This window comes from Marmota monax, unplaced genomic scaffold, assembly GCF_021218885.2.
Source record: "Marmota monax isolate L192 unplaced genomic scaffold, Marmota_monax_Labrador192_F-V1.1 WCK01_AAM20220418_F8-fsc00062, whole genome shotgun sequence".
NCBI classification, from domain to species: Eukaryota; Metazoa; Chordata; class Mammalia; order Rodentia; family Sciuridae; genus Marmota; species Marmota monax.
The window spans coordinates 10,237,481-10,262,795 of NW_026695221.1; the positions used below are offsets into that span (position 1 = coordinate 10,237,481).

General features: G+C 38.0%; 1 protein-coding gene across 2 annotated transcripts; it reads right to left on the bottom strand.

The window, feature by feature from the left end:
- Positions 1-3,677: 3,677 nt before the first annotated feature.
- Ei24 (EI24 autophagy associated transmembrane protein) lies at positions 3,678-19,980 on the bottom strand. 2 transcript variants are annotated; one of them, XM_046432746.2, is made up of 11 exons: positions 19,859-19,980; positions 15,691-15,803; positions 12,009-12,154; positions 11,136-11,196; positions 10,228-10,294; positions 9,589-9,713; positions 8,921-9,040; positions 8,465-8,576; positions 7,275-7,386; positions 6,774-6,848; positions 3,678-5,205 (listed from the first exon to the last, which is right to left on the bottom strand). In XM_046432746.2, exons 2-11 carry the CDS (start codon positions 15,730-15,732, stop codon positions 5,043-5,045), a joined length of 1,023 nt encoding a protein of 340 aa, XP_046288702.1. In that variant the 5' UTR covers positions 15,733-15,803; positions 19,859-19,980; the 3' UTR covers positions 3,678-5,042. The 2 variants fall into 2 exon arrangements, with proteins under 2 accessions (XP_046288702.1, XP_058431243.1); XM_058575260.1 differs by lacking the exons at positions 15,691-15,803; positions 19,859-19,980 and adding an exon at positions 12,629-12,695.
- Positions 19,981-25,315: the final 5,335 nt, after the last annotated feature.

Genomic DNA, 25,315 nt, shown 5'->3' on the forward strand with positions numbered 1-25,315 from the left:
AGTTGGTAAAGTGCTTAGCTTGCATGCACAAAGCCCTGGGTTTAATCCCCAGCACCACAAAAAAAAAAAAAAAAAAAAAAAAAGCCTGGGCATGTTGCTCAGTGGTTAAGCTCCCGGACTCGACCCCTAGGTTCAATCCCCAATACTAAAAGCACAAGGCACTTTTTCAAAATTCACATGACCAGGATCATCCCTGGACTGTTAAGATTGAATAGACCAATCTTTCTGTTTTTATTAAGTATTCCACATAATTTTAACAGGAGGAAATTAAAGCTGAACATGCAGAAATTACAGAACTTAAAGTAAATGTGTCCTCAAAACAAGTTTTTCTTTTTCAAAAAAAAAAAAAAAAAAGGTTGGGTTTTTTCCTTTAAAGTTAAAAAATACCATTAATATTAAGAATATTTTTTAAAATATTGTTTTCACTTTTTAAAAATTTACTTGTTGGCCATTTATACTTACTTTTTAAAAATTTTTTTTAAGTTGTAGATGGACACAATACCTCTTTTATGTGGTACTGAGGATCAAACCCAATGCCTCACACAAGCTAGGTGAGCACTCTAGAACATGTTCCTTAAAAGCAATATAATTAAATTTCTGGGTGATAAAATTAAGCCACTTTTTTCAAAAACCAAAACGAACATGAAGGAACAAAGTTTAAAACCTAAGCTTATTTTTTAAATGAGTTTTTTTTTTTTTTTTTTTTTTTTGCAGTGCTGGGGATAGAACTCCTGGGTCTACACATGCTAGGCAAGCACTCTACCATTGAACTATACCCTCAGACCCTTGGATGAGTTTTTGATACAGGTCCACAGAAAAATCTATAAATAAAATCAAGGTCAGGAAAATTAAATCATACAAAAATTACTATAATTACAAACCCACAGATTACAGATGAATTCAGTATATCAGTTAATTCTCTTCATTCCTGATCAAAAGTTTTGATTTTAGTTGTTTCAAAAAGCATTGTATTTACTATTCCATCAATTGCTCAAAATAATAACTTTCAAGTAGACTTTTTGGTGTTCTGGAAGTATCTGTACCTTTTCCATCCCTGCTAGTCAGATTTCTGTCCCTCTGAAAAACTAAAAAGGAGCAAAATTTATTTTGGTTCCAAAGGTTTTAATCTATGATTGGTTGGCTCTGTCCTACTTGGGTCTTTAGTTGGGAGCACACAAAAGGCAGAAATCCAAGGACAGAAGGCCTGTTCACCCTATGCAACTTGGAAGCAAAGGAAGGAAGAGAAGCTGAGCATGGCAGCCTATATCTATATCCAGCAACTCAGGAAACTGAAAAAGGATCCCAAGTTCAAGACTAGCCTGGGCAATTCAGTGAGACCCTGCCTTAAAATTGAATAATAATATAAAGGGCTAGGGATGTAGCTCAGTGGTAGAGCACCCTGGGTTAAATTCCCAGTACCAGAATAAATAGGAAGAGAAGAGCCAGGGTCCTAATGTTCCCTTCAAGGGAACACATCCAATGACTTAACTTCCTTTCCACTAGGCCCCACCTCCCAAAGGTTTCACCATCTCCCAATAGTGCCATGAATTTATGTGGCGGGTTGAGGGGGGCCTTTAGTGTCCGCCGTTGGGGGACAGTGAACATCCAAACTATAGCACTATCATTTGATCAAAAGAAGCATGTACCTCTATCTTATCTGTGGCACACTGGAATAACAAGTATGTTTTTTTCTCCCCAGCACCAGTTTTTCTCAGTGTGCTTGAAAGCTTTATGAATGAGACTTCCTCCCAACACACTGTTGTTTCACGTTGTTTCCGTGTTTTAATAAGACTTCTCATTTTTGATAGATCTTTCAAATAACTTATTTCCAGAAAAGCGGAATGGAAAGCCAAAAGTGCCTTTGCATGTTTGAAAATGGCGTATTTTTCCTTAATGGCATGGCTAAATTTAGAATTTTAAGGAAAAAAATGGGTCTTACCCATCCCATACATACACATAAGCACACATAAAAGCATACTTCAAGGCATTACAATTTATCTTCTATCATTCAGTGTTGTCTTGAGAAGGCTGATGGCAATCTGAGACACATTCCTTTATAGGTAATCTATTTTTCTCTTTGGTAATTTTTTCTTTAGTCATCTGTTTTATTTCATTTTTCCTGCTTTAGACATGACAAGCTCTTTATTCTAAAAAAACAATTTCATCTTTTTTTTTTAATATTGGGGTTCAAACCTAGGGTGAATTTATTCTTGTCTTGTTTTTCTGTTATTTTCAGAAGTTTCTATTAGTAGATGCTAGATCTTCTTGTTTTTCAATATCACCATAATTTTTACATGTCTTCTTGCTTTGGGGAAATTTCCATGATTTTATCTTGGAGTTTTCTAATTTAGCCTCCTCCGTGCCACTTTTATAAACCATCTTATTTTAATTTCTACAACTGTTTCCAATAATTCTATTTCCTTTTCACAGCAATTTGTTCTTACTTTATGGATATAGTAACTTCAAATTTCTGTGTAATTATCAGAATTTAAGTTAACTTTTGTTTGTGCTTCTCTCTCCCGCCCATAGATGTAATCTTTTCAAAGTGGTTTACAAACATCTGAGCATTAGTTACCATCTTCTAGATTTGTTCCAGTTTGTCATAATTCCTCTTAATCCTTTACCTTAGCCTTGATTAAGTGCACAACAGTTAACAGAAAACAGGGCACAAATCTGTCTATCTAAAGGTTTCTAGGGGGTGGTAGAGCACTTGCCTGGCATGCACAAGGCCCTGATTTAATCCCCAAGCACTGCAATAAAAAAATTATGTTTCTAGCTGACATGCTCAGATCTGAAGCATTCACTTTCTACTTCTTCAAGAGTTGCTATAAAGGATAACTGGACTGTAAAGTTAGAATAAAAAGGTTAGCGTTTTGAATCACATGCTTGTCCAAGCTGTCATGTCTATTCTTGAAAAGAACTTTTATAATTCCTCAGATCTTACTGAATCAGTTATTAAATCTCAAGTAACTTTCATTTAGTTCCCATGCTTTTAGTTACTAATTATTAATTTGCCTCAAATTGCCATTCTGTACTGGGCAAAAATAGGGCCTTGTTTCCCTTTGACCTCAGTTTCCTAATCACTGCTCAGTGCCCATACCCTAGTGAAAAAGCAAGAAAAATAATTAGTCGTCAAATTTCTATTATTGCAGATATGCCTAACCTAGCCTTTTTACAGGTTTAGCCTTAACTACCTTAATAAAACTATGAATTCCTCACTTTTCTATAACTAAGCCTTAATTTTTTTCCATAGAGAGGCACAGTGCAGGAGATAAAATCAGGTACTTTCCTCCACTCAACCTTCTAAACTGAAGATGCTTCTATTTGGCATAAAAACAAATTTCAGGCAATAAAGATGTGACTGCTTCAATAACTAGTTATTTCTAAAACTTAGTTTAAAACAATATACTTAAATAAAACTATTACTCTTCAATTACAAGCTGAAGAAATACTAAGATCTTTTTTAATGGCCATCCTGCCCCCAGCAACCAGGAAGTACTTCTCTGCAATACTGCCAAATGACCAAAAGTATCACAGGAATGCTAGAAGTATATTTTAAATTATGTCTTCCACAACTTTTTGTTTATAACCTGGAAATAATAATCACTTCTAAGATACCCACTATTTAAAAACCCTCCTTCCATCAATTGCATAAGCAGTTCAAACTTAGATTACAATTCCCAGCAACAATTTTTAATTCCTTATTTTGCTGTACACATAGTGAAGGTTTCTGTTAACCAAATGTCTGATCTCTTCCCTTGACAAATGAATGACATATTCAGTACACTGAAATCTAGATGAACCTTCCTCCCTTCATGAATACACAAGATACACATAGACTTTAAAACAATCAACCCAAAGATATACACACAATTATAATATATAACCCAAATTCCCTCAGAGGACATTTTTCAGAGCTAATCTCTAAAAACTATAACCAGATTATCCAAGACTAAGTCTTGTGTTTGATGAATACATCTCTCAATGCCATGATTTGTAAATTTAGCCATTAGACACATTGTGGGAAACCAGCTCACATTTAATTGTGACATTTTAAAATTGTACAAGTATTTTGACCACTACCCTCCCAGCCCATATTTAGTCTCTTAAAATGACAGAAAAACATCACTGATCACAGATTTAATGGGTTTAATAAGTTTACCCCTTTAGTTCCTATTTGCAGCACCCAATATTCCTTTGAAATACCAGTAAGACCCGGCAGTGACCAACAGTAAATTTCCACTTTCCAGAGTTGAAAAGTTCAGTTCAGCTTCTCTGAGCATTTCTGTGTTACAGTGGCACTTGTCCAGAACTGGTACCTCCCCATAGCTGGGGAGCTTTAAATGTACCAGTGAAAAAAGTTTTTTCCCCTTCAAGGGGAAGGAAAAAAAAAAGATTACTCCTCAAAACCCAGCCAATCTGGCTGTGAGGTCTTTCATTCTGTCCCATCTCTTCAGGCTCTTTTTTTTTTTTTTTTTGCTTTGCTTCTTTTTCTTTTACTTTTTTGCAGTAGAGCAAGAGAGACCAAAACCTAACCTGAGATACAAGAAACAAGACAGTGATGGCTATAAAGGGAGTAAACAAGGAGCAACTGAGATACTCCTTTACCTCCCACATCCAATGTATGTGCTTCACAGAAAATCAACAAAAATAACAACCCCACAAAATACAACAACTAGAATTACAAAACCCATTCATCCAAGGTTGCTAGAAGGCAGGAAGGAGAGGTGGGAGGGTAAATGGCACAGGGAGAAAAACAAAGTATTTAAATCAGTCCAGGCACAGGGGCTGGCAAATGCTAGAAAATAGCTGCAGAAAAACCTGTGGTCCTTTCAGACTCACGGTGGTATTAAAAATCCACATACTGGTGTCAGAAAGATTCTGCCTCCCATGTACCAGAGACAAAAATTCCTCAAAGAGAAGGGAATACACAAAGGGCCCTTGGCAGAGTGGGTCCTGCCTTCCCTAGCCAGGAGAGGATAGAGAAAAGAGCTGCCACAACTTCTTTCCAATCCACCCATCCCCTTTAGATGACAGGCAACTCAATGGCCCACAGCAGCCTTCAGTTTGGCAGGAGATGGATGCGGTGAAGAGAACTTCTCTGCAGACGTTGAGCTACTCAGGGCAGACTGCAGATAGACTGTCTTGTGGAAGAGTCTGTTGCTTAAAAACACCACTAAGGAGAACAGGCGCAACTGGAAAAGGCTAAAAGCAAAAGATCCAACATTGTTAACCTCCAGTTTAGCAAAATGATTCAGTCATGTGACAGCTTATTTGACTATATTAAATTTAAAACTGCATAGAGAAAGATAATTAAAATTTGATCAAGGAAGAACAGGTATCAGACACATGGCTGAACAAGCAACTAAAGGGTGTGAGACTATAATGCAAAGGTAGAATGCTTGCTTAGCATGAGCATGGCCCTGGTTTTAGTCCTCAGCACTTGGGGGGGGGGGGGGCGGGGACCTGGGTCCTGCAGCTTCTGTAAATGCAATGAATCACTAGTTTTGAATTATTGGGGCTTATATATTTTAGATTAATTATAATTTGAAAAGTGCTTTTCTATGGCTAATTTCAGGATACAAACTTCAAGCCAAAGATATATCTGTGGTTAGTTTCAAGCAAGTACCATTTTTTAAAAAAGTAATTAGGAAGCTGAGGCGGAAGGAGTGCAAGTTCAAGATCAGTCTCAGCAACTTAGCATGGTCCTATGCAACTTCATGAGACCCTGTCTCAAAATAAAAACTAAAATGGACTTGGATGTAGCTCAGTGGTAAAGCACCTCTGGGTTCAATCCCCAGCACCAAAAATAAACAAATGTTAAAAATAAAATAAGATAAAATAAAGCCAGGCACGGTGGTACACTCCTACAATCCTAGCAACTAGGTAGGCTGAGGCAGGAGGATTATAAGTTCAACACCAGCCTGGGCATCTTAGTAAAATTCTGTGTCTCAAAATAAAAAAGGTTAGGGACATAGCTCAGTGGCAGAGCATCCCTAAGTTTGATCCCCAGTACCATTTCATAATAATAAAAAAAAAAAGTCAATTACCCCTTGTATTATAAACACTGGTAAAATTACCTGCAAGAGAATGAAAAAACTCAAAATAGATTTGAAAATTCTCTAATACTAGTATCCTCATTGACTTACCAAAACTGATCAAAACTAAAGTGACTGAGCTTTCCTTTGAAGTAATAAAACTTATTATTATTGCTAAAAACTCATTTTTAAACATTTTACAATATTATCAATAAATTGATATGACCAGATGATATAGCCCATTGTTTGGGGGGGGGGGGGCGGTACTGGGATTGAACCCTTGGCTTCATGAATGCATACTAGTATCCCTAGCATTTTTTTTTTAAACTAATTTTGAAAAAGGGTATCCCTGAGTTGCCCAGGCTGACTTTTAACCTGCAATACTCCTGCATCAGTCTCCTAAATAGCTACAATCATAAGCATGTCCCACTATGCCTAGCAGCTCATTTTTTTTTTTAAGTTGGCCATTCTTACAAAAATAAGCTTAACTAAAGATGTCCACCAGTGCCTAATATTCAGTGGACTGTTAAATTTTAAAGACTATGGGTAATAGTATCAATTCAGGAAATATATAAAAATCTATATGCACATATTCATGGGAAAAGTTTGAAAGTTTGGGATTTATCCCAGAAATGTTTCCCTTCTTAACTGTATATTATAGTTTTCATGCAATGTAAGAGATTATTTTAAAAGAAAAAAAAAATCTGAAAAATTTCATTACTAGCTGATACTTACTATGCTTTTCCAGGGGTCTTTGCTTCATTAGCACTGATAATGAATAAAGGAAAGAGAATAGAGAAGAGGCAGCCACTGTAAAAAAAAAAAAAAAAAAAGAAAAAGAATAAAGAAATAATTAGTCACCTTCACAACAGCCAGCGTGAGTTTGAGAAAGATATTAAAAGCCCAAAGTTCCTTTGTCTTCAGTGCAAACATCACGGCTTGATAGTCTTAACATATCAAATACAGCTTTCAAATGGAACAAAAGGTTTTTCTAAGCACTGTGAATATTTAGCACTGCCCTGGGAGGGAGCACAGAAGAATTTGAGACAGAGGTTCATACAGAGTAATTTTAATACTAACTGATAAATGTCTATGACTAGCTGTCAAGAAGAAAAATCTTTACAGGTATCCTAATCGTTGAATAAGAAATCTGGCATAGAACCAAGAAAAGAAGAGATAATCGCTACATGAATTTTATTTTTACTAGTCTCTCTTAAATCTCTCTAGTAAAATTACCTGATAATGTATGAGGACTGCATTGCTGTGAGGAAAGCCAAGGGCAAACCAAATCCAAAGTAGTAAGGCCAATTCCTTTCTATGTTTGACAATCGCTGGTGCATTTCAATTCCTAAAACAAGGACAACAATGTTATTAGACTTCTTATTTATTTATTTAATTTTTTGGTGGAGGGCAGGAGAGGATGCCAGGGATTGAACTCAGGGGCATTTGACCACTGAGCCACATCCTCAGCCCTATTTTGTATTTTATTTAGAGACAGGATCTCTGAGTTTCTTAGTGCCTCGATTTTGCTGAGGATGGCTTTGAACTCACAATCCTCCTGCCTCAGCCTCCTGAGTTGCTGGGATTACAGTCATGTGTCACAGCACCCGACTACATGTTTTCTTTTAATCAAGTGAAAACCTATTATAGGCAAACTATTTGAGGCTTGGGTTTTAGATACAGAGCTACCACCTAGAGCATAGCTATAGCATATAAAATAGAATTGTGAAATACTGATATAAAGTTTCTTTTTTAAAGTTTTATAATTCAATAATCACAATTTCAAAGCTGATAGGGTGAAAGAATTATGAATTTCAGTACCAGCATCCTTTGTCAGAACTAGTCTAGAACAAAGCAAGACATCAAATAAGCCAAGCACCATAGCACAAGCCTATAATCCTAGCTACTCGAAGGCTGAGATAGAAGGATCACAAGCTTGAGGACAGCCTCAGCAACTTAAATCCTATCTCACAATAAAAATATATTCAATCCCAGTTGCAAAAAAAAAAAAATAATAATGCACACACACACGTATACCTCAAACAAAAAGGATGCTGCCTGCAGAAATAACCTCTTTCAGCCACACACACCCAGCTAAATATGCCAAAGTCTTTTAAAAGATCCTGCAAGAATCTAATTATGCTGATATTAATTTAATTTTGCTAATTTAGAGCAACTCATGCTCACTTACGCCACCTTATGGCCCAGGCAGAGTTATATTAAGCACCAAAAAGATAATTCTACATTGCCATTTCCCCCAGTCTCAAGGATTAAACTCACTAAGATAAATGTAAGCTCCCTCTTGCCAATAAGGCTACTTCCTTTCAAAGATGATTTGTCAAAGGCTTAAGTATAGAGTAGTCTGCTTAGCAGTAGCTATTTCTAAACTAGGCCTTTACATTCTAGGTTTCTTTAGATGTACTTACCTTTATTGAACCAACGATATTCAAAGCAGTACAGTGAGTAGAGAAGGGACATATGCAGCAAACTGACCAGCTGACCAACAAGATGAATGGGAAAGAGACTCACAAACATTCCCTGAAGAACAAATATGGCATATCTTAATTCCAAAGCATAAGAGACCTAACATTAGTCACCCACTGCTCTACAATTTTCACTTCCAGCTGAGACACTTAGCTACTTCTCAAGCCTCTGAACAGCAGGTGTGGTGAATACTAGGGTGGCAGGAAAGCACAAGTAAATCCTTGTTTCTTTTAATTTTATGATATTTAAATTCTCTAGTTGTTGCTGTGAAAAAATGATTTAAATATCATTACCTTTCACATGACACATCTGAATACCCCCATATAATGCAATACCCTGTCTTTGTGATACTCCCTCTAGTGCAACTTTTTAAAATTTGTCCAGAAGGCCAGTCTCACCTGAATAAGGAAAAGAGCCTGTAGCAAAAGGTTGAAGAGCATGTCAGCAATTATCTTGCTGACACTAGGGAATGGATGAGGCTTCCTCCCTGATACCTCAAATGCTAGGTCAGCAATATCCTGTAACACAGAAAATGGTGCACCAAAACATGAATAATTGCCCTTGTTACCTATATCCAAAACTAATACCACTGGTCTTTCACTAGAATTGCCAGGAAAGAAAAGCCCCAGACATCTGTCAATGAGATGCTTCAATGCACTAAGATAATGATTCCATTTTACAAGAGCACATAGATCATTCATTGGCTGCTTAGCCAAGAAAAATTAAGGCTAAGAAATAGGTCCTGCCAGGCACGGTGGCTCACACCTGTAACTCCAAAAGCTCAGGAAGCTGAGACAGGAGGATTGCAAGTTTGACACTAACCTCAGCAACCTAGCAAGGTCCTAAGTGACTCAATGAGACCCTGCCTCAAAATAAAAATTTTTTTAAAAGGGCTGGGGATGTGGTTCAATTGTTAAGCAACCCTGGGTTCAATTCCCAGCAAAAAAAAAAAATAGATATATAGATATATTAGGGCATTATATACCACTAACTTCACAGGCTAAAACTTGTCACCTGTCAACCCATCATGCTGTAGGACCCAGACTCCATTCTGCCCTGGACCTACTTGAAACCAAATGGCATTCACAACTTTGCTAAGCACAAACAGGGGAAGCACCCAAAGAGCACTGAAAATTGATGTGAGGAAGAATTCCAGCCACGACCAAACATCTCCATGTAGTGATGGATCCCCTAAGAAAAGGGAAAAAGAGTAGTAGTTTAATTAAAGAAATGGGAAATCAGAAGACCAAACATGGAACCCCTATTTTGCAAATATTCTTTATTCCCCCCACACATTTCCTGTTTCTTGCCAGTATACCATGATACCTAACTCAAAGAGTCTTATTCATAGTAAACACACCATATTCTAGCCACAGCTCCAATTCAGCGTAGCCATAGACACATGCTGCTTATCTTGGAACAAACCTGTTTACAAGGCGGAAACTGAAATGTCACAGTGACTAACAGAACACAATTAGCAAGAAACCACCTGGTTTTAAAATCACAGCTCTGCCACCTATTTAACAGTTGAACTATAGTAATAACTTTTATTTCTTCATTCACAAAATGGATAGAACAACAGTTCTTATCTCAAAGGATTATTGAGAGGTCTAAGTTAAAAACATCTAAAACTTTTGAGAAAAAGTAGAAACATCATCTCCCCTCTCCATGCCTATCAGACAACAAGAAGTAAGTATGTACTTACCAATAATTCGGGCTGTTACTGACTGAAGCACAGGAATAAACACACGGTAAAACAAGAGGAGACTGAACTACAGGAAAGAAGCAATAAGGTAAGCATCAAAAGTCCTTCTTTAATATAAGAGTTTCAAACTTCAGTAATGATTTTTCAGATGGGAATGCCTAATATAAATCAGGAAGCTTGAAGAACAACCAAGGAATCAGATTCATTTCTATTTTCCAGAACTCCAGCTACGAGGTACAAACCTGATACTGCAAACTTTTTGGTACAAAGAAGAATACTTCAAATAGTATTCGGGACAAAATATAGAGGAATATGCTAAGTACGTGATAATGCTTATTAGTTAAATCTAAAGCCAGCATCTTAAAATATTTGTGAAATGTTTAGATTAAGATAAATTGAATTACTGAATTCCAAGTCAAAGAAAATATTTAACTTCATATTTAAAGTACCCAAATTCCACTTAAGTGTACATTGGTTCTCAATTAACCATAGACAACGTTTTCTGCTCTGGGTTTCAACAGTAATCAATTCTATTCAATACATATGATCAGATGTGAGAAGAACCTTGTTCAATCATATCTGCCCTTTTCCTCTGAGCCCCATAGATCTCTTAGCCAAAATGTCTATGTACTGTCAACAGAAATTGTTATCTATAACAATACTAAAACTTGTGAATGAGTCATTTAAAATAAAGAAACTAAGTATATATTCAGGACAATTCCTGACACTTGTTTACATACAGTGTGTTCTTTCTTGAGTGGGAATAAAATCACTATAGGTGCACAGAAACCTGAGTTATATTAAATGCATATAAACAGTTCAAAGCTATTTGTCTTAGCATTTCAAGAAAACAACAACAATCTGAAGATATTTATAAAGCACCCAGAATTTGAGAGAAAAGAACTTACCCAGAATACTCCACCATTCCAAGCACAGCACTGGAAAATTCTACTAACAATACGTGGCTCACTGGAAAAGACCATACGCATTTAGTTTATAATGCATATAAATTAGGTTACTTCCTAATTGTCAGTTTGGTAGCTTTCCATTTTATTCCTTCCATTGGCACCACATTATTTTTCAGCACCTAATGTTCCCCCAGTGTTCCAATTTTGTAATTCAGTCAATGAGAAAAGATTAAAAATACTTCTGAGGAACCAGATTTAAAAAAAAAACCCACAAACACACACACAAATATATATGTTCTGAACAATGAGGTAGGTTAGAGAAGATCAAAAGAGAAAGGCTTTGGTTGGGGTTCTTCTATCAATAAATCAATCTACATAGGCTTTCCTACAAATAAACCAAATAACACCTGTTGTTGTTTTTGGTTCTTTATTTAGCATTCTGTTCTTTTTCAAACATCATGAATGTATTGGTACTAGGAATTTAACCCAGGGAAGCTTTACCACTAAGCTACATCTCTAGCCCTTTTTACTTTTTGAATCAGGGTCTCACTAAGTTGCTGAAAGCCTTGATAAGTTACTGAGGCTGACCTCAACTTGTGATCCTCCTGTCTTAGTCTCCCCAATCACTGGGATTACAGCACCTCGGCACTTGGCAACATTATGAAATTTTAAGCAAGGTATATTACTAGATCCTAATTTACGTCAGTGTGGGGGGAATGATTCAACCATAACATCTTTCTGTGAAGAAACACAAAAAACAATGGAATGCTGAAACTTTAAGTTACTCTGTAGGTCGTTATTATTCCTAAGAATCAGTCACTTCTAATGTGCCTCTCCCTGGGACATTTTCTGACATGGTCCTATACTCCTTACCTCTCTTGCTTCCGCTCTATACTCTGGGCTCTCCTCTGTGCCAGGACACTACTTGCCCTTCTTCGACGTTGCTCCTCTCTTTTCTGCTGGATTCGAGCATCTAGCTTTGAGATGGTACAAATACCCCAGATGGAGTCTTTGATTCCCTATAGAGAAGGATATTTTTCAAGAGGAGATTATGGATTGGAGAAGACTTTCCACAGTTACATATAGATAAGTAAGAATGGAAACCATTTTATTTAGTTAGTTACAGAGCTTAAAGGACCTTTTAATATGTATGTGTGTGTGTGTATATATATATATATATATATATATATATATATGTATACAAGTACAGTATGTGTGTATACACATACACACACACACACACACACACACATATATAATTAAATATAGATATATCCCTTTTTGGAAGTGCTAAGAATCAAACCCAGGGCTTCATACATAATAGGCAAACACTTTACCACTGAACTATACCCTCGACCCTTAGTTTCTCTTTCTTTTAATTTTTTAAAATGATTCCCAGCTTCCAGAAGAGTTGCTAGAATAATGGCGCACTTCCAAATATATTTTTTCAAGATTTATCAATTTAATATTTTGTCATATTAACAAATACTTACATTTTTTTCCTGAATCATTTGAATAGATTACTGTATCATGTTCTCTTAATTTTTCAGTGTGTATTTCCTAAGAAAAATGTTTTTATATAACCAAGATAGTTATTCAAAAAATTTAATACTAAAATATTTTATAGTACACATCACAATTTCCTCCATTTGTCCCAATAATGCCCTCTAAGGCATTTCACCCCAGAAGAGTTCAGTCCAGCCTGGTGAAGTGGTGTATGCTTATAATTCCAACAGCTCATTTAAGTCCAGCCTCAGCAATTTAGCAAAGCCCTCAGGAACTCAGTGAGTGAGACCCTGTCTCAAAATTAAAAACAAAAAGACTGGGGATATAGCTCAGCAGTAAATCACCCCTGGGTTCAATCCCAATACTGGAAAAAAAATAATAAAAGTTCAGTCCAGAATCATATCTAGCATTTAGTTATCATGTTTCTTTAGTCTCTTAAAATCAGCAATAATTCTTTAGCCTTTGTAGTTCTTTTTGAATAATACAGGCCAGCAAAGCATGGTAGCACATACCTATCATCCCAGTGACTTGGGAGACTGAGGCAGGCAAGTTTGAGGTCAGACTGAGCAACTTAGGGATATAAATACAAAGGACTGGGGAAGTACCTTCAGTAGTAAAGTGCCCTGGGTTCAATTCCCAATACATAAAAATACAGGCCAGCTATTTTATGAAATTCCCTCAAACTGAGATTTGTTTCCTCATAATTAGATCCCATTAAGCATTTTTAGCAGGAATATCACAGAAGTGATGATGTACCTTTCAAGGTATCACATCAAGTGGCACATGATATCCTCAGGAACAGTGGCACACACCTATAATCCCAGCTACACAGGAGGCTGAGGTAGGAGGATGGCAGTTCAAGGAAAGCCTAGGTAATTTGGCAAGACCCTGTCTCAAAATAAATTTTTTTTAAAAAAAGGGCTAGGGATGCAGCTTAGTAGCAGAACACTAGCCTAACACGTGTGAGGTCTAGATCAGTCACCAGTAATGAAGAAAGAAAAAAAAAATACATGATAGCTCTTTCCCCTTGTAATTATGTTAATTTTACAGTCAAGGTATTGTCCAGTTTCTCTATTATATGGTGCAAATGTTTTCCTCTTGAAACTAATAAGCAATCTTTGAGGAGACACTTCCAAACTCATGCTAATATCCTGCTTATTAAGTTCTCCCCTCTAGATTTAGCACCAATTCTTGCCCAAACCAATCTTGAAAAACATGGTTGCAAAACAGTTTTCCAACTCCTCCATATTCATCAATACTATGATGCCAAATTGTTGTTTCCCCTATATACTCTACATTATCGATTAAATATCTATAGCATTTCCTGTATCCTGCACTAAATCTAAAGATACAAGGATAAATAAAACTGATCTCTAGAAAGGACTAGGGCTGGACAACCAAAATTAGAGAAAGACATGTAAAGAAATAATTACTGTTATAAGAATGAAAGAAAAAAATTATTATAAAATGTGAAGCCCTAGGATAAGAGAACACCACATACAATAGAAAAACATAAGAATATGGTAGGGTAGCGCGAAGAGAAAATATCCTTAATGAATATATGATGAGAAAAAGAGTTAAGTCTATAAAGACAGTAACAGAGGCACCTGCCAGCCAAACATGAAAAGTTCCAGGTTTAAGTGTTGGTAGTATAAATACCAAAATTACCTGTCACCTAGTCCAAAGAACTACATTTACTTATCCATCCACCTATCCAGCTACTCAATCAACCACATATTGAGAATCTTCAATGAGATACATCTTGGTCATAAAAATGCTCAAGAAATTTGTAAATTAGCCAGAAAAGTACACAAATAAACCCCCAAAATTATGTTATAGTTCAATAAGTACCACACAGATTTATGTCTAAAGTAAAATGACAGCACTGGGGTGTTCAACTTCAGGAAAAGGCAAAGAATGGTGTTCTGAAGGTAATGGCCAAGCTGGATTTAAGGATAGCATTCTCATCAACTGCTATTAGGCAAAACAAATATTAGAAATACCAGCAGGAGACAGAGAAATAACCAAGCCTGTGCTACCTACTGATGACAGCATAAACTGATAGTGTGCATCTGACCTTTTTTTGAGTAACTTTTAGTTTTATTTTTGCTTTTAACCTTTAAATCTTCCACCGATAAATTTTTTAATCAGAAAACTCCAATCTTTGAGAAAATGCAATTCAAATAGCCAATGGCCTACCTAGTATGCTTACAGGATCCCCACCTATTAGATACAGTATAGTAAGGTAGGGAAACACATTGTAGAACTGATCCAGGGTTGAAATTTTATAGCTCAAGAATGTGAGAATAGAAGATAAAGGTATTAAAAGTGGATCATATTGCATAATCTCTTTAGCCCTTCTATAATACTCCTTTGATTTCTCCTTTTTTACTGTAAGGCAATAACCTTCTAAACTCTCACTAAAGGAAGAACCTCCTCCTGCTCAGAATATGGCAAGAGAGGTTCCAGAGGAGACACTGGACGCCAGACATCCACCACAAGTAACAGAATCTTGTAACACTGAAAATTTGGGTGACTAAGTCCTAAACACACCTTTATAGGGCATTTTCTTAGAGCACCCTCCTCACCTGTACTTGTAAAATGGGAGTTAAAAAAAAAAATAGGTTACATAATATAAATTCAAATAAAGTAGTTGAAGTAATAGTACTGTAGCAATGTTTATTTTTTAGTTTTGACAAATGTATCATAATCAGACAAGGTGTTAACATTTGGGGAAGCTGGTAAAGGATATACAGTAACTGTACTATCTTGCAACTTTTCTATAATTCTTAATTCTTAATCTATCTCAAAATAAAAAGTTAAAATTTAACTGACCAGGGCTCCAATACTACAAATACTCACTGGACAGGTCTTCCAAGCTCCTATAGGGTACACAATAAATTTCTATCTGAGTAGTGTGAACTAAAATGAAAACCTGTATATGAAGGACCCCAAAATGTAAAATCTCCAAGAACACTCAAAGAATTTCATAGTCAGTTTCTTAGCAAAAAGGTCTAAGGGAAAACTCCTTGAAATAAGATGTACTCACCCTGCCAAGGTCCTGGAGAAAGGTTTTGACACTGTCAGCCATCTCCTCACCACCCAGACTGTCAACTACACAGAAGAGAGAGAAGCACCCCAAAATCTCTCATCATGAAGGACCTGGAAACAGATGGTACATAATGGAAGAAAAATATTTATCTTAAAGATATTACTTGGTGCACACCTCTACATGATGACCACCTATTCCTGTGCCTCAAACAGGGGAGCAATAGATTCCAGCACTAACACAGTGAACTAAGTGAGGCTATGACCTATAACTGCTGAAACTTAAAACCCATGTAATTATTTGTTGGGTTGGCTTGTTTGTTTTGAAATGGAGTCTCACCATGTTGTACAGGCTGCTCTTGAACTCCTAGGCTCCAGGAACCTAGGCCTCCTGAGTAGCTGGGGAGTAGCTAGGACTTCAGGTGCAATCTCTGTGCACCTGGATTTTTTTTTCTCCCCCAAGCACTGGGAATTGAACCCAGGGTTGCTGTACCATTAAGCTACACCCCATCCCTTTGTTAATTTTTGAGACAGGGTCTCAAAAACTTGCCCAGGCTGGCCTCAAACTTGCAAACCTTTATGCAGCTGCTAACACACAGTAAGAGGAGAGGAGGAGGGAAGAACAGAAGTACTTTGGATCAGAAGAAGGGAAAAGAGGGGGGATGGGAATAGAAAGATGGTAGAATGAATCAGACATTACTTTCCTATGTTCATATATGAATACATGACCAGTGTAACTCCACATTATGTAAAACCACAAGAATGAGAAGTTATATTCAATGTATGTACAAATGTCAAAATACATCCTACTGTCTAGTATAATTAAAAAGAATAATAAATAAAAAAATTTTAAAAAACAACTTCCTCAGCCTCCTGAGTATATGGGATTGCAAATGCTGGGACATGGTAGCTGGGCATGGTGACAGGCATGGGTCACCATACCCAGCTACCACCCTTTTATTGTTATTTGAGGTAAATGTGCTTAGAACACTGTTCTCCTCTGAATGTTGGTGTCCCAAACTATTCCTACCACAGACTCCAAGCTTTTTTGAGGATTTAGAGATGGGTAAAAATAGCATTTTAATATCCTCTTAAGCAATTCTTATGTTTGCTGCATATCATATCCTCCACACTTGAATGAAAATATAAGCAAGAAAAAGTTCTAAAAATTACTAAATATGTACTTCTTTCAGACACAGAGACCTGAAGAACACAGAGTTTTCAGTTATAATGTGAAGCTACCTACCAAGACCTCCAAATAGGTCTATGTTTTTTAACTTTATATAAATGTGTATATAAGTGTAATAAGCATGCAACAGAGTAATTTTAAACTAGGCCAAGGCTAGGAGTGTAGCTTGGTGGTATAGCAATATGTGCTTAATATGTGTGAGGTCCTGGGTTCAATCCCCAGCACCAAAAAATACAAAAAAAAAAAAAAAAAAAAAATACATTAGACCAGAAAAAGTTCATATGTATAAATATTCCTCAAAACAATAAGGGTTTTCATTTTATTTCTTGGGTAAATGGGAAATATGGCTTCAAAAGTTAAGCAATTGAGGGCTGGGGATATAGCTCAGTTGGTAGAATGCTTGCCTTGCCTGCACAAGGCCCTGGATTCAATCCCCAGCATCACACACACAAAAAAGTTAAGCAACTGAGAGTTCACATGTATAAATAGTATTTAAGGTGAATGGAAAATTCACTTGCAGAAATACTCCCACCCTTCCATGCTGGGGATCAAACCAAAGGCCCCAGGTACAACTGGCCCACACACAAAGTTATATCCCCAGCTCCTAGAAATTTTTTAAGAACTTAGTATTCTATTCTATCTCCAGCCTCACTAAATCATGCTGTGGGGTCCTCAGTTTAAAAGGTATAACCTTGGGGCTGGGGATGTGGCTCAAGCAGTAGCGCACTCGACTGGCATGCATGCGGCCCGGGTTCGATCCTCAGCACCACATACAAACAAAGATGTTGTGTCCGCTGAAAACTAAAAAATAAATATTGAAATTCTCTCTCTCTCTCTCTCTCTCTCTCTCTCTCTCTCAAAAGGTATAACCTTAGGGAAAGGTGCATGGGGGCACACAAGATGATAGAATAAGATAGACATCATTACCCTAGGTACACTTAAGATTACACATAGGGTGTGATGCTACATCGTGTACAACCAGAGAAATGAAAAACTGTGCTGCAATTGTGTACATTGAATCGAAATGCATTTTGCTATCATATATACCTAATTAAAATAAGGAAAGAAAGAAAAAGAAAAGGTATAACCTTAATATAACAATTTCACAAGCAATTTATAAAAAGTTCCAAATTTCAAAACATAAGTACACCTTCCCTGACCTTTATACACTTCACTGAAGAGCACCTCATTGACCTAACTGGACTAATGCCATTCAAAACTGGTAGAGCAGGGAATGCAGCAGAAGAAGACAACCTGCACAACATTATATTTACTATCAGCTTCTTAGGTCAAATCCTATCCAGATGTGCTCACTTCAGGAACAGAAGTTTCTACAGTTAACATTCAGTTAATACTCCTACTCTTCCCTCCTAGAAACATATACTTCAGAGTTCAAGCATATGAGCACAGGTACAGACAGGGTTCTCAAGGCTGTAGTGAAGACTCAGAGCCAGGTGAATGATAAGTATTCAATAATGAACAAGAAACAGTTTTAAGACTATCATGAATCCACCCTCTTAGCTATTTGCTTACATATAAATTAAGAGCACTGAAATTCTTCGTATATATATATTTTTAGTACAAAATGCAATGGAATTAAAAAAAACAAAACAAAAAAGAAATCCTTAGGATTCTATATAAACACAATCCCACTAAAGAATGTGCCAGCTTAAAGGTGTGAGGAAGCCCATTACTTCATCAGGATTTTTTTTTTTTAAATCCTGCAGATCAAACCCAGAAGCACTTAACCAGTGAGCCACATTCCCAGCCTTTTTATATTTCTTATTTTGAGACAGGGTTGCTAAGTTGCTTAGGGTCTGGCTAAGTTGCTGGGGTTGGCTTTGCTCTTGCAATCCTCCTACCTCAGCCTCCGGAGCATTTGTCTGTATTTCTTACAAGGCACTGACAGGGAGCCTGAAACATGTCTGTCTGTCCCAATCCAGAACCGCTGTTATTTGAATCAGCCAGTTAATACCTGGCTTCTGCATGTACCAACCGGCAGGGTACCTACTGACCAATGGCCTTTGAAGGACAAGTCACTTCAATTTTATACTGACATCCTAACATTTTCTACAAGAAGAGTTGGTATGAATTATCTAGTTTGACAAACAGTTGAGGCACAGATAAAAATAACCTGCCACAATTTGAGACACACAGGCTGAATGACACCGGGGGGATCCTGCAAATGAGGGGATTAAGATGCATCTGGTTCACAGCATTTTACAGGGGGAGCATTGAGTCTCATACGTTAAATCGCTTGTCCAGCATTACAACAAGCAAATGACAAATACAGCAAACTTCAGAACCCTGACGTTCTATCCCCTCGATGAGGACTTCTTTTTATTTAAGCTATGCAAGGAGGGCTTTTGTTTAAACCGAAAGTCCCATGGACATATAAGCTTTTTTAAACCTTGAAATACAGCTCCACATTAAATTCTTGACAGTCATTACAACAGAGGGGGTATCTACTGAGGCACAGTCCCGCACTTTGATTTCTAAGCCATAAACTCAAGTCTGAGAAAGCAGGAAACCGGAATATCCCACTCCAGGTACGGCGAAGGTAAACATCCTCACTTCTCACTGGGCTTCACCGACTGCCTCCGCATCCCTGGCGCTTGGGCCCGTCTCTCCCGTAGCTCCTGGGCAATTAAGCTGAAAACAGGTACTCTCCCTAACCACAGCTGTGCACGAGATGCGGACCACGCTCACGTCTGGTCACAGGGAAAACTAAAGATAGCCGCGCCGCCAGCTGGAGAGAAGCTCTTCACAGCAGCGTACAGCGCTGCGGCCTGGCCCGTTCCCGGCGGATCCTTGCCGTCCGAGGTCCCTTCCTGTCAAGGGTCGTCTCCCGCAGTCACTGCGGGAAACCTCACAACCCACTCTCCGGCCCTGCCTGCCTTCACACGCCCTAACGGCCCCTGTCGCCCTGAACCGGCGGCGCGGTCACTCCGAGCCCTGGGTCACCGTAGCTCGCACCTACCAGCAGCTCCCTCGCCCACCGCGGACCGCCTCGGCCCCTCCGCGCCCGGCCGCCCGCTCCGCCGGGGCGCTCCCAGGGCCGGGGCCGCTGCGCCCGCACTGGGCATGCCCGGGCCGCACGGGGCCGCTGGGAAGTCGGGCGGGCGCAGAGCTGGGCCGCCGGGCGGGGGCGGGGCCCTGGGAAGGGGGCGGAGCTAGCGGAAAAGAGGACTGCCCCAGGCGGTGCAGCCTGGGAAATGTAGTCAAAGCTACCTGTAAGTCGGCCCGGATGCAGGGACGCGTAAGCTTGGGCTCCGCCTGGCGGCCGCCCCAACCACCTTCTCTCTAACTTTCCTCACTGATCCCTCCTCCTTTCTCTTTCCTTTCCCCTATTTACCCCACAGCATTGCTGGTCTTTCTAGAATCCTGGAAGCCTAAAAACAGAATAAAATAGGGGTCACCTTAGTTTATTGATTGGAGACTCCATCCCCACCAGTTCAGTTCTTCTAATAGGAAAGTCAATTTTTTGGCAAAAAGCTGTAAGGGAGACAAAATTTACCTCTACCCTCTTAAGGTTTCTTGGCTGGGCCTACGAATTAAACCAACAGAGCAACCGAAGAAAAGCATACAATTTTATTTAATGTGAGTTTTTCCGTGACTGCTATAAGAAGGAAATGAAGTCCCCCAAATTAGGCAAAACCTAAGTGTTTTTATGTTACATTGAACAACAAGGCAATTGTGAAAAAAATGTGAGTAGGCTAAAGTAAAACTATTTTAATAACGTCTGTACAGACCTCTCAACTTCCATTCTTGACGTTACTTTTGATACAGGGAAACTATCTTCCATGTGGAAGTTTTATCTCCTGCTTTCAGAAAGAGGGTAAGGTTAAAAGTACCTTTCTTTCATCTAGTATTTTTATTTTTTAAGTGTCTTTAACTCAAAGTAATACCTATGCAAAAGGATAAGGCATACTTTTCCACCCTTCTGAACCATCAAGCCTCACCTGTAAGCTTTTTCTTTCCTATTCCCTACCTCTTCAATCACTCCTCATTCCTTGTCCTTTCCATTTCCTATCTTCCTTTGTCTATACTTAGGGCTGCTACTCCTAGAGCCACCTATTCAGAGCTTTACAATTACAAGCTATTCAGTGCAACTTCTTATTTGAGGAATAATGTCAAGGCTAGTGGCAGAAAAAATACCCAGATCTCTTGACTTTCCTCCAGTTAAGTGGGCCAGGGAAGTGTTGGTCTTATTCCCTGGCCCAGCCTCCAGCCCTATTCCAGAATAAACTACCCCCTTATCTCAGTCTACTGAAACCTTACCTTATGTTTAAGGAAGAGGAGAATCAAAACCAGAAAGATTAGAGAATGGAATGAAGCATCAAGAAGAGCCAAGAAAGAAGAGCACAAGCCAAGCAATAAAAGGCCAACATAGGATTTACATATGGAAACTCCTACAGCAAGACATTTTTGTTGTTGCTGTTCTATTCGGCCATGGGCAATAATCTTATTTTCTCTGTATACTACAGTGACACAACCACACCAAAGTTTATAGCAGGTCAGTTCACAATAGCTAAACTATGGAAACAACCTAGATGCCCTTCAAGATGAATGGATAAAGAAAATGTGGTATATATACACAATGGAATATTACTCAGCATTAAAGAAGAATGAAATTATAGCATTTGTAGGTAAATGGATGTAGTTAGAGAATATCATGCTAAGTGAAATAAGATAATCCCACAAAAACCAAAGGCCAAATGTTTTCTCTGTATGCAGATGCTGATTCATAATGGGGGTGGGGGGCTAGGGAAGAATGGAGGAACTTTGGATTGAGCAGAGGGAAGGAGAGGAAGGGGGTGGGGAGGTGGGGAGGAGGGTGTAATGGAACATATATTATTACCCCCTGTGTACACATATGATTGCACAAACAGTGTGACTCTACATCATGTACAGCCAGAGAAAAGAGAAGTTGTGCTCCAGTTGTGTACCATGAGTTAAAAAACATTCCGCAGCTCATGTATAACTAATTATAACAAATTTTAAAATTATAATAATAATAACCGTATTTTCACTGAAAACAGATATAGGATTATCCTCCCAAATTCTCTATTCTCATAAATCAATTGCTTCATTTACTTCACCATATAAGAGGGACATTCCTAGACTTATCTTTTGCTCCATATTAGTAAATCTCTTCAATTGATTATTATAAAAAACTATATAGAAAAGCCTTTACTTATTTTGGGATTTTATTTTGATAGAATTGCTACTATCAGGCAACCATATGTACCACACCCCATTTCCCTTGCATTTAAAAAAAAATTCATATACTTCTGTAGAATTAGATGTCACATATGAAACAAATTGGGGAAACAATTTTAGTTTAGTGATTTTACAAATAAGGAAGCTCTCTGGCTAACTGTGAGCCTTAGTTTCAATATCTTTTTTTTTTTTTTTTTTTTAGTTATATGTGGACTCAATGCCTTTATTTGTTTTTATGTGGTGCTAGGATCAAACCCAGTGCCTCACACTTGTGAGGCAAGTGCTCTACCACTGAGCCACAACTCTAGCCCTTTCCATATCTTGTGAAAGACAAGTGGAAGTTATCAATCAAAATGGAGTCACTTGTGTCAGTCCTAACAACAAAAAGTAAATGAAATTGGAAGGTTATGAAGAAAAGGTTCTTGCATATGGTTGCCTGATAATAGCCAGCCATCACAAAAGACTTCCAGAACCACAAGCTGGCATAGAGGGTACCATAAACCTTATACAAAAAGTACTTCCACAGGGATATCTCCCAGGAATGATATATTCAACTTTACACTGACACCACTCTTGTTATTAATCATTATGACCAAGGACTGTTGTTTCAGAATATTGGATGTAAACCGGCATGGTAATCACAGTGACTTGAGAGGCCAAGGCAAGAGGGTGGCAATGTCAAGACCAGTTTTAAAGGGCTGGAGCTGTGGCTCAGTGGCAGAGCGCTTTCCTAGCATGTGTGAGGCACTGGGTTCAATCCTTAGCACTGCATTAAAAAAATAAACAAGTAAAGGCACAATGTTGATCTGTACAAAAAAAAATTTTTTTTAAAAGACCAGCCTCAGCAACTTGTTATTCTCAAATGAATGTCAGTATTCTTTGGAGAAACTGATTGTTTTTTAATTTAGTTTGAAAATCTTTAGAAACACAAATGCTAAAATATATGGTATCTATGTGAAGGTCTTTTCTAACTCTGGTTCTAGTCTTAGAATCTTCCAAGGGAGAAAGATACTATCATTTATTAAGCACCTACAATACACCACTTTCATATCTAATATTTCACAACGACTTGTGTTGTAACTGGTTTAAACAAAAATTCCAGCCAGGTTTGTCAATACCCAATGTCATCTGCTTTTCTTGACTACTTCTGCCTTCCATAATAGATCAGTACAAAGCCTTCCAGTTAAATTTAGGCTCTGTGTTATCTGTATGACCATCACTAACACAGTGCTACTCAAGTTTTGATATGTAAATAAACCTTTTAGAGGCCTTGCTCAAAACAGATTCTGATTCAGTTGATCTGGGGTGAAGGCCAATATTCTGTAATTCTAACAAGTTCCCAAGTGATCTATCCCAATAAACATTTACTGAGTGCCTGTTATCTATCTTGGCTAGATGTTTGAGACACATGATGCCCTTAACTTGCTTATTTCCAATGGGAAAACAGACAAGGTAAAGCAATATAATGAGGGTAAGAAGGGAATTCTATACAGAGGAAGAAGTATAAGCAAATTCGTCTGGCATTTTTACAGCACTACAATTTGTTTGGCATAGTTGGAATTTAGAATAGGAAGAGAACTGGCAAGAGATACACTTCCTAAAATAAATAGGAGTGCCCTCTACTTGCCAGGCTCTTTTCAAATAATAGTATTTAGTGATAAGCAAGGCAGATAAGCTGCCTATTTTAATGGAGCTGACATTCCCGTAGAGTGATAAGTAAGCTAAGGTAGGATAGAATAAAATAAAATGGAAAAAAGCAAGATTATTTCAAATATTGATAAATGATGGAAAATAAAACATGGAAATGACAAACAGTACCTGGCAAGGTGGCTGCCATTGGCTATTTGAAGGGTAGGAAGGGAAGAAAGTTTGAGAAACTGACTTGTGTTGAGATCTGAATGCAGAGGAGCCAGCCATATAAACATGTGGGGCTAACAGAGGAAACCTAGTACATAAGCCCCAAGGAAAACACTTGCCCAATATGTGCCAGGCACAAAAACAAGGACAATGTGTCAAAATTCATTCTACTGTCATGAATAACAAATTAGAACAAAATTTTAAAAATACATATATGTAGGAAAGAGAAAAAAACAAAGACAATGTGACTGCAAATATGAATACATCGTGTCTGGCTTCCTCTTTTTACTCCCACAGCAATCAAATTGTTTTGATTCTACCCACTAAAAGTATCTCAAACCCACCCCCTTGTTTATGGCTCTACTGCTGTTATTGTCTTTCACCTAAATTATTACAACAGTCTTCCTGCACCTAGCCAGCCATCTCTAATCCATTCCCCCACACAGTGGACAGAGAGTTGTTTCTTTTGGGTACTGGGGATTGAACCCAGGGGTATTTAACAGTTGAGCCACACTGAGTTGCTTAGGGCCTCACTAAATTGCTGAGGTTGGCTTTGAACTTACAATCCTCCTGCCTCAGGGCTCCTGAGCCATTAGGATTACAGGTGTGGGCCACCACACCCAGCCAGATAGAGCTTTTAAAAAAATCAATATTTTATTATTTTTTTCTGCTTTAAACTTATCAGTGGCTTCCAGCTACCATTCTCATCAGAATAAATTCCAAACTCCTTATTCATATAGGGGAATCCCTGGGCTCTGAGTATCTTTACCTTTATACCTCTTAAGCCATACTCCCTCTGCACTCTAAATTTCAGCCATTATTTGTAAAATGTACCAATGTTTTTATTTATCCCAGGTATTCAGATGGCATTTCCTCTGCCTCCCTCCTCCTCCTCTACCCTATGCTTTACTTAAATAGATAAGTCCTACTCAGCAGCCACACCTCTTATGAAGCCTTCTCCATTCCCCCTTTGAGCTGCAAGAGTGCCCTGAACTTCTCTTACCGAAATACTAATTCTGCCAAATTCTAATTATTTTATTAATTAATGCTTTGTTCATTTATATCTCTAGTGCCTAGCATGATTTCTAGCTTTGGAAGAGCTACTCAAAATTTGTTGAAAGATGGGGCTGGGGTTGTTGGCTCAGTGCTAGAGCACTTGCTTGGCATGTATGAGGCACTGTATTCAATCTGCAGCATCATATAAAAATAAATACAATAAAGGTATTGTGTCCATCTACAACTAAAAAATTTTGTTGAAAGAATAAGTGAAAAGATTAATGGAAGTTGAGCTAGGCAGTTAGATAATTACTTTTTATGTCAATCCATAGCTTTTGGACATGTTTCGTGGGAGTGAGAG

Excerpts from the sequence above, each read along its gene's own strand:
- Ei24 (XM_046432746.2), bottom strand. The coding sequence starts at position 15,732 with ATGGCTGACAGTGTCAAAACCTTTCTCCAGGACCTTGGCAGG. Across the intron at positions 9,714-10,227 it reads AGTAACAGCCCGAATTATTG|GGGATCCATCACTACATGGA; the intron begins GTAAGTACATAC and ends CCCTTTTCTTAG. Across the intron at positions 5,206-6,773 it reads AAGACCCCTGGAAAAGCATA|CCTTTTCCAGTTGCGCCTGT; the intron begins GTAAGTATCAGC and ends TTTTGCTTTTAG.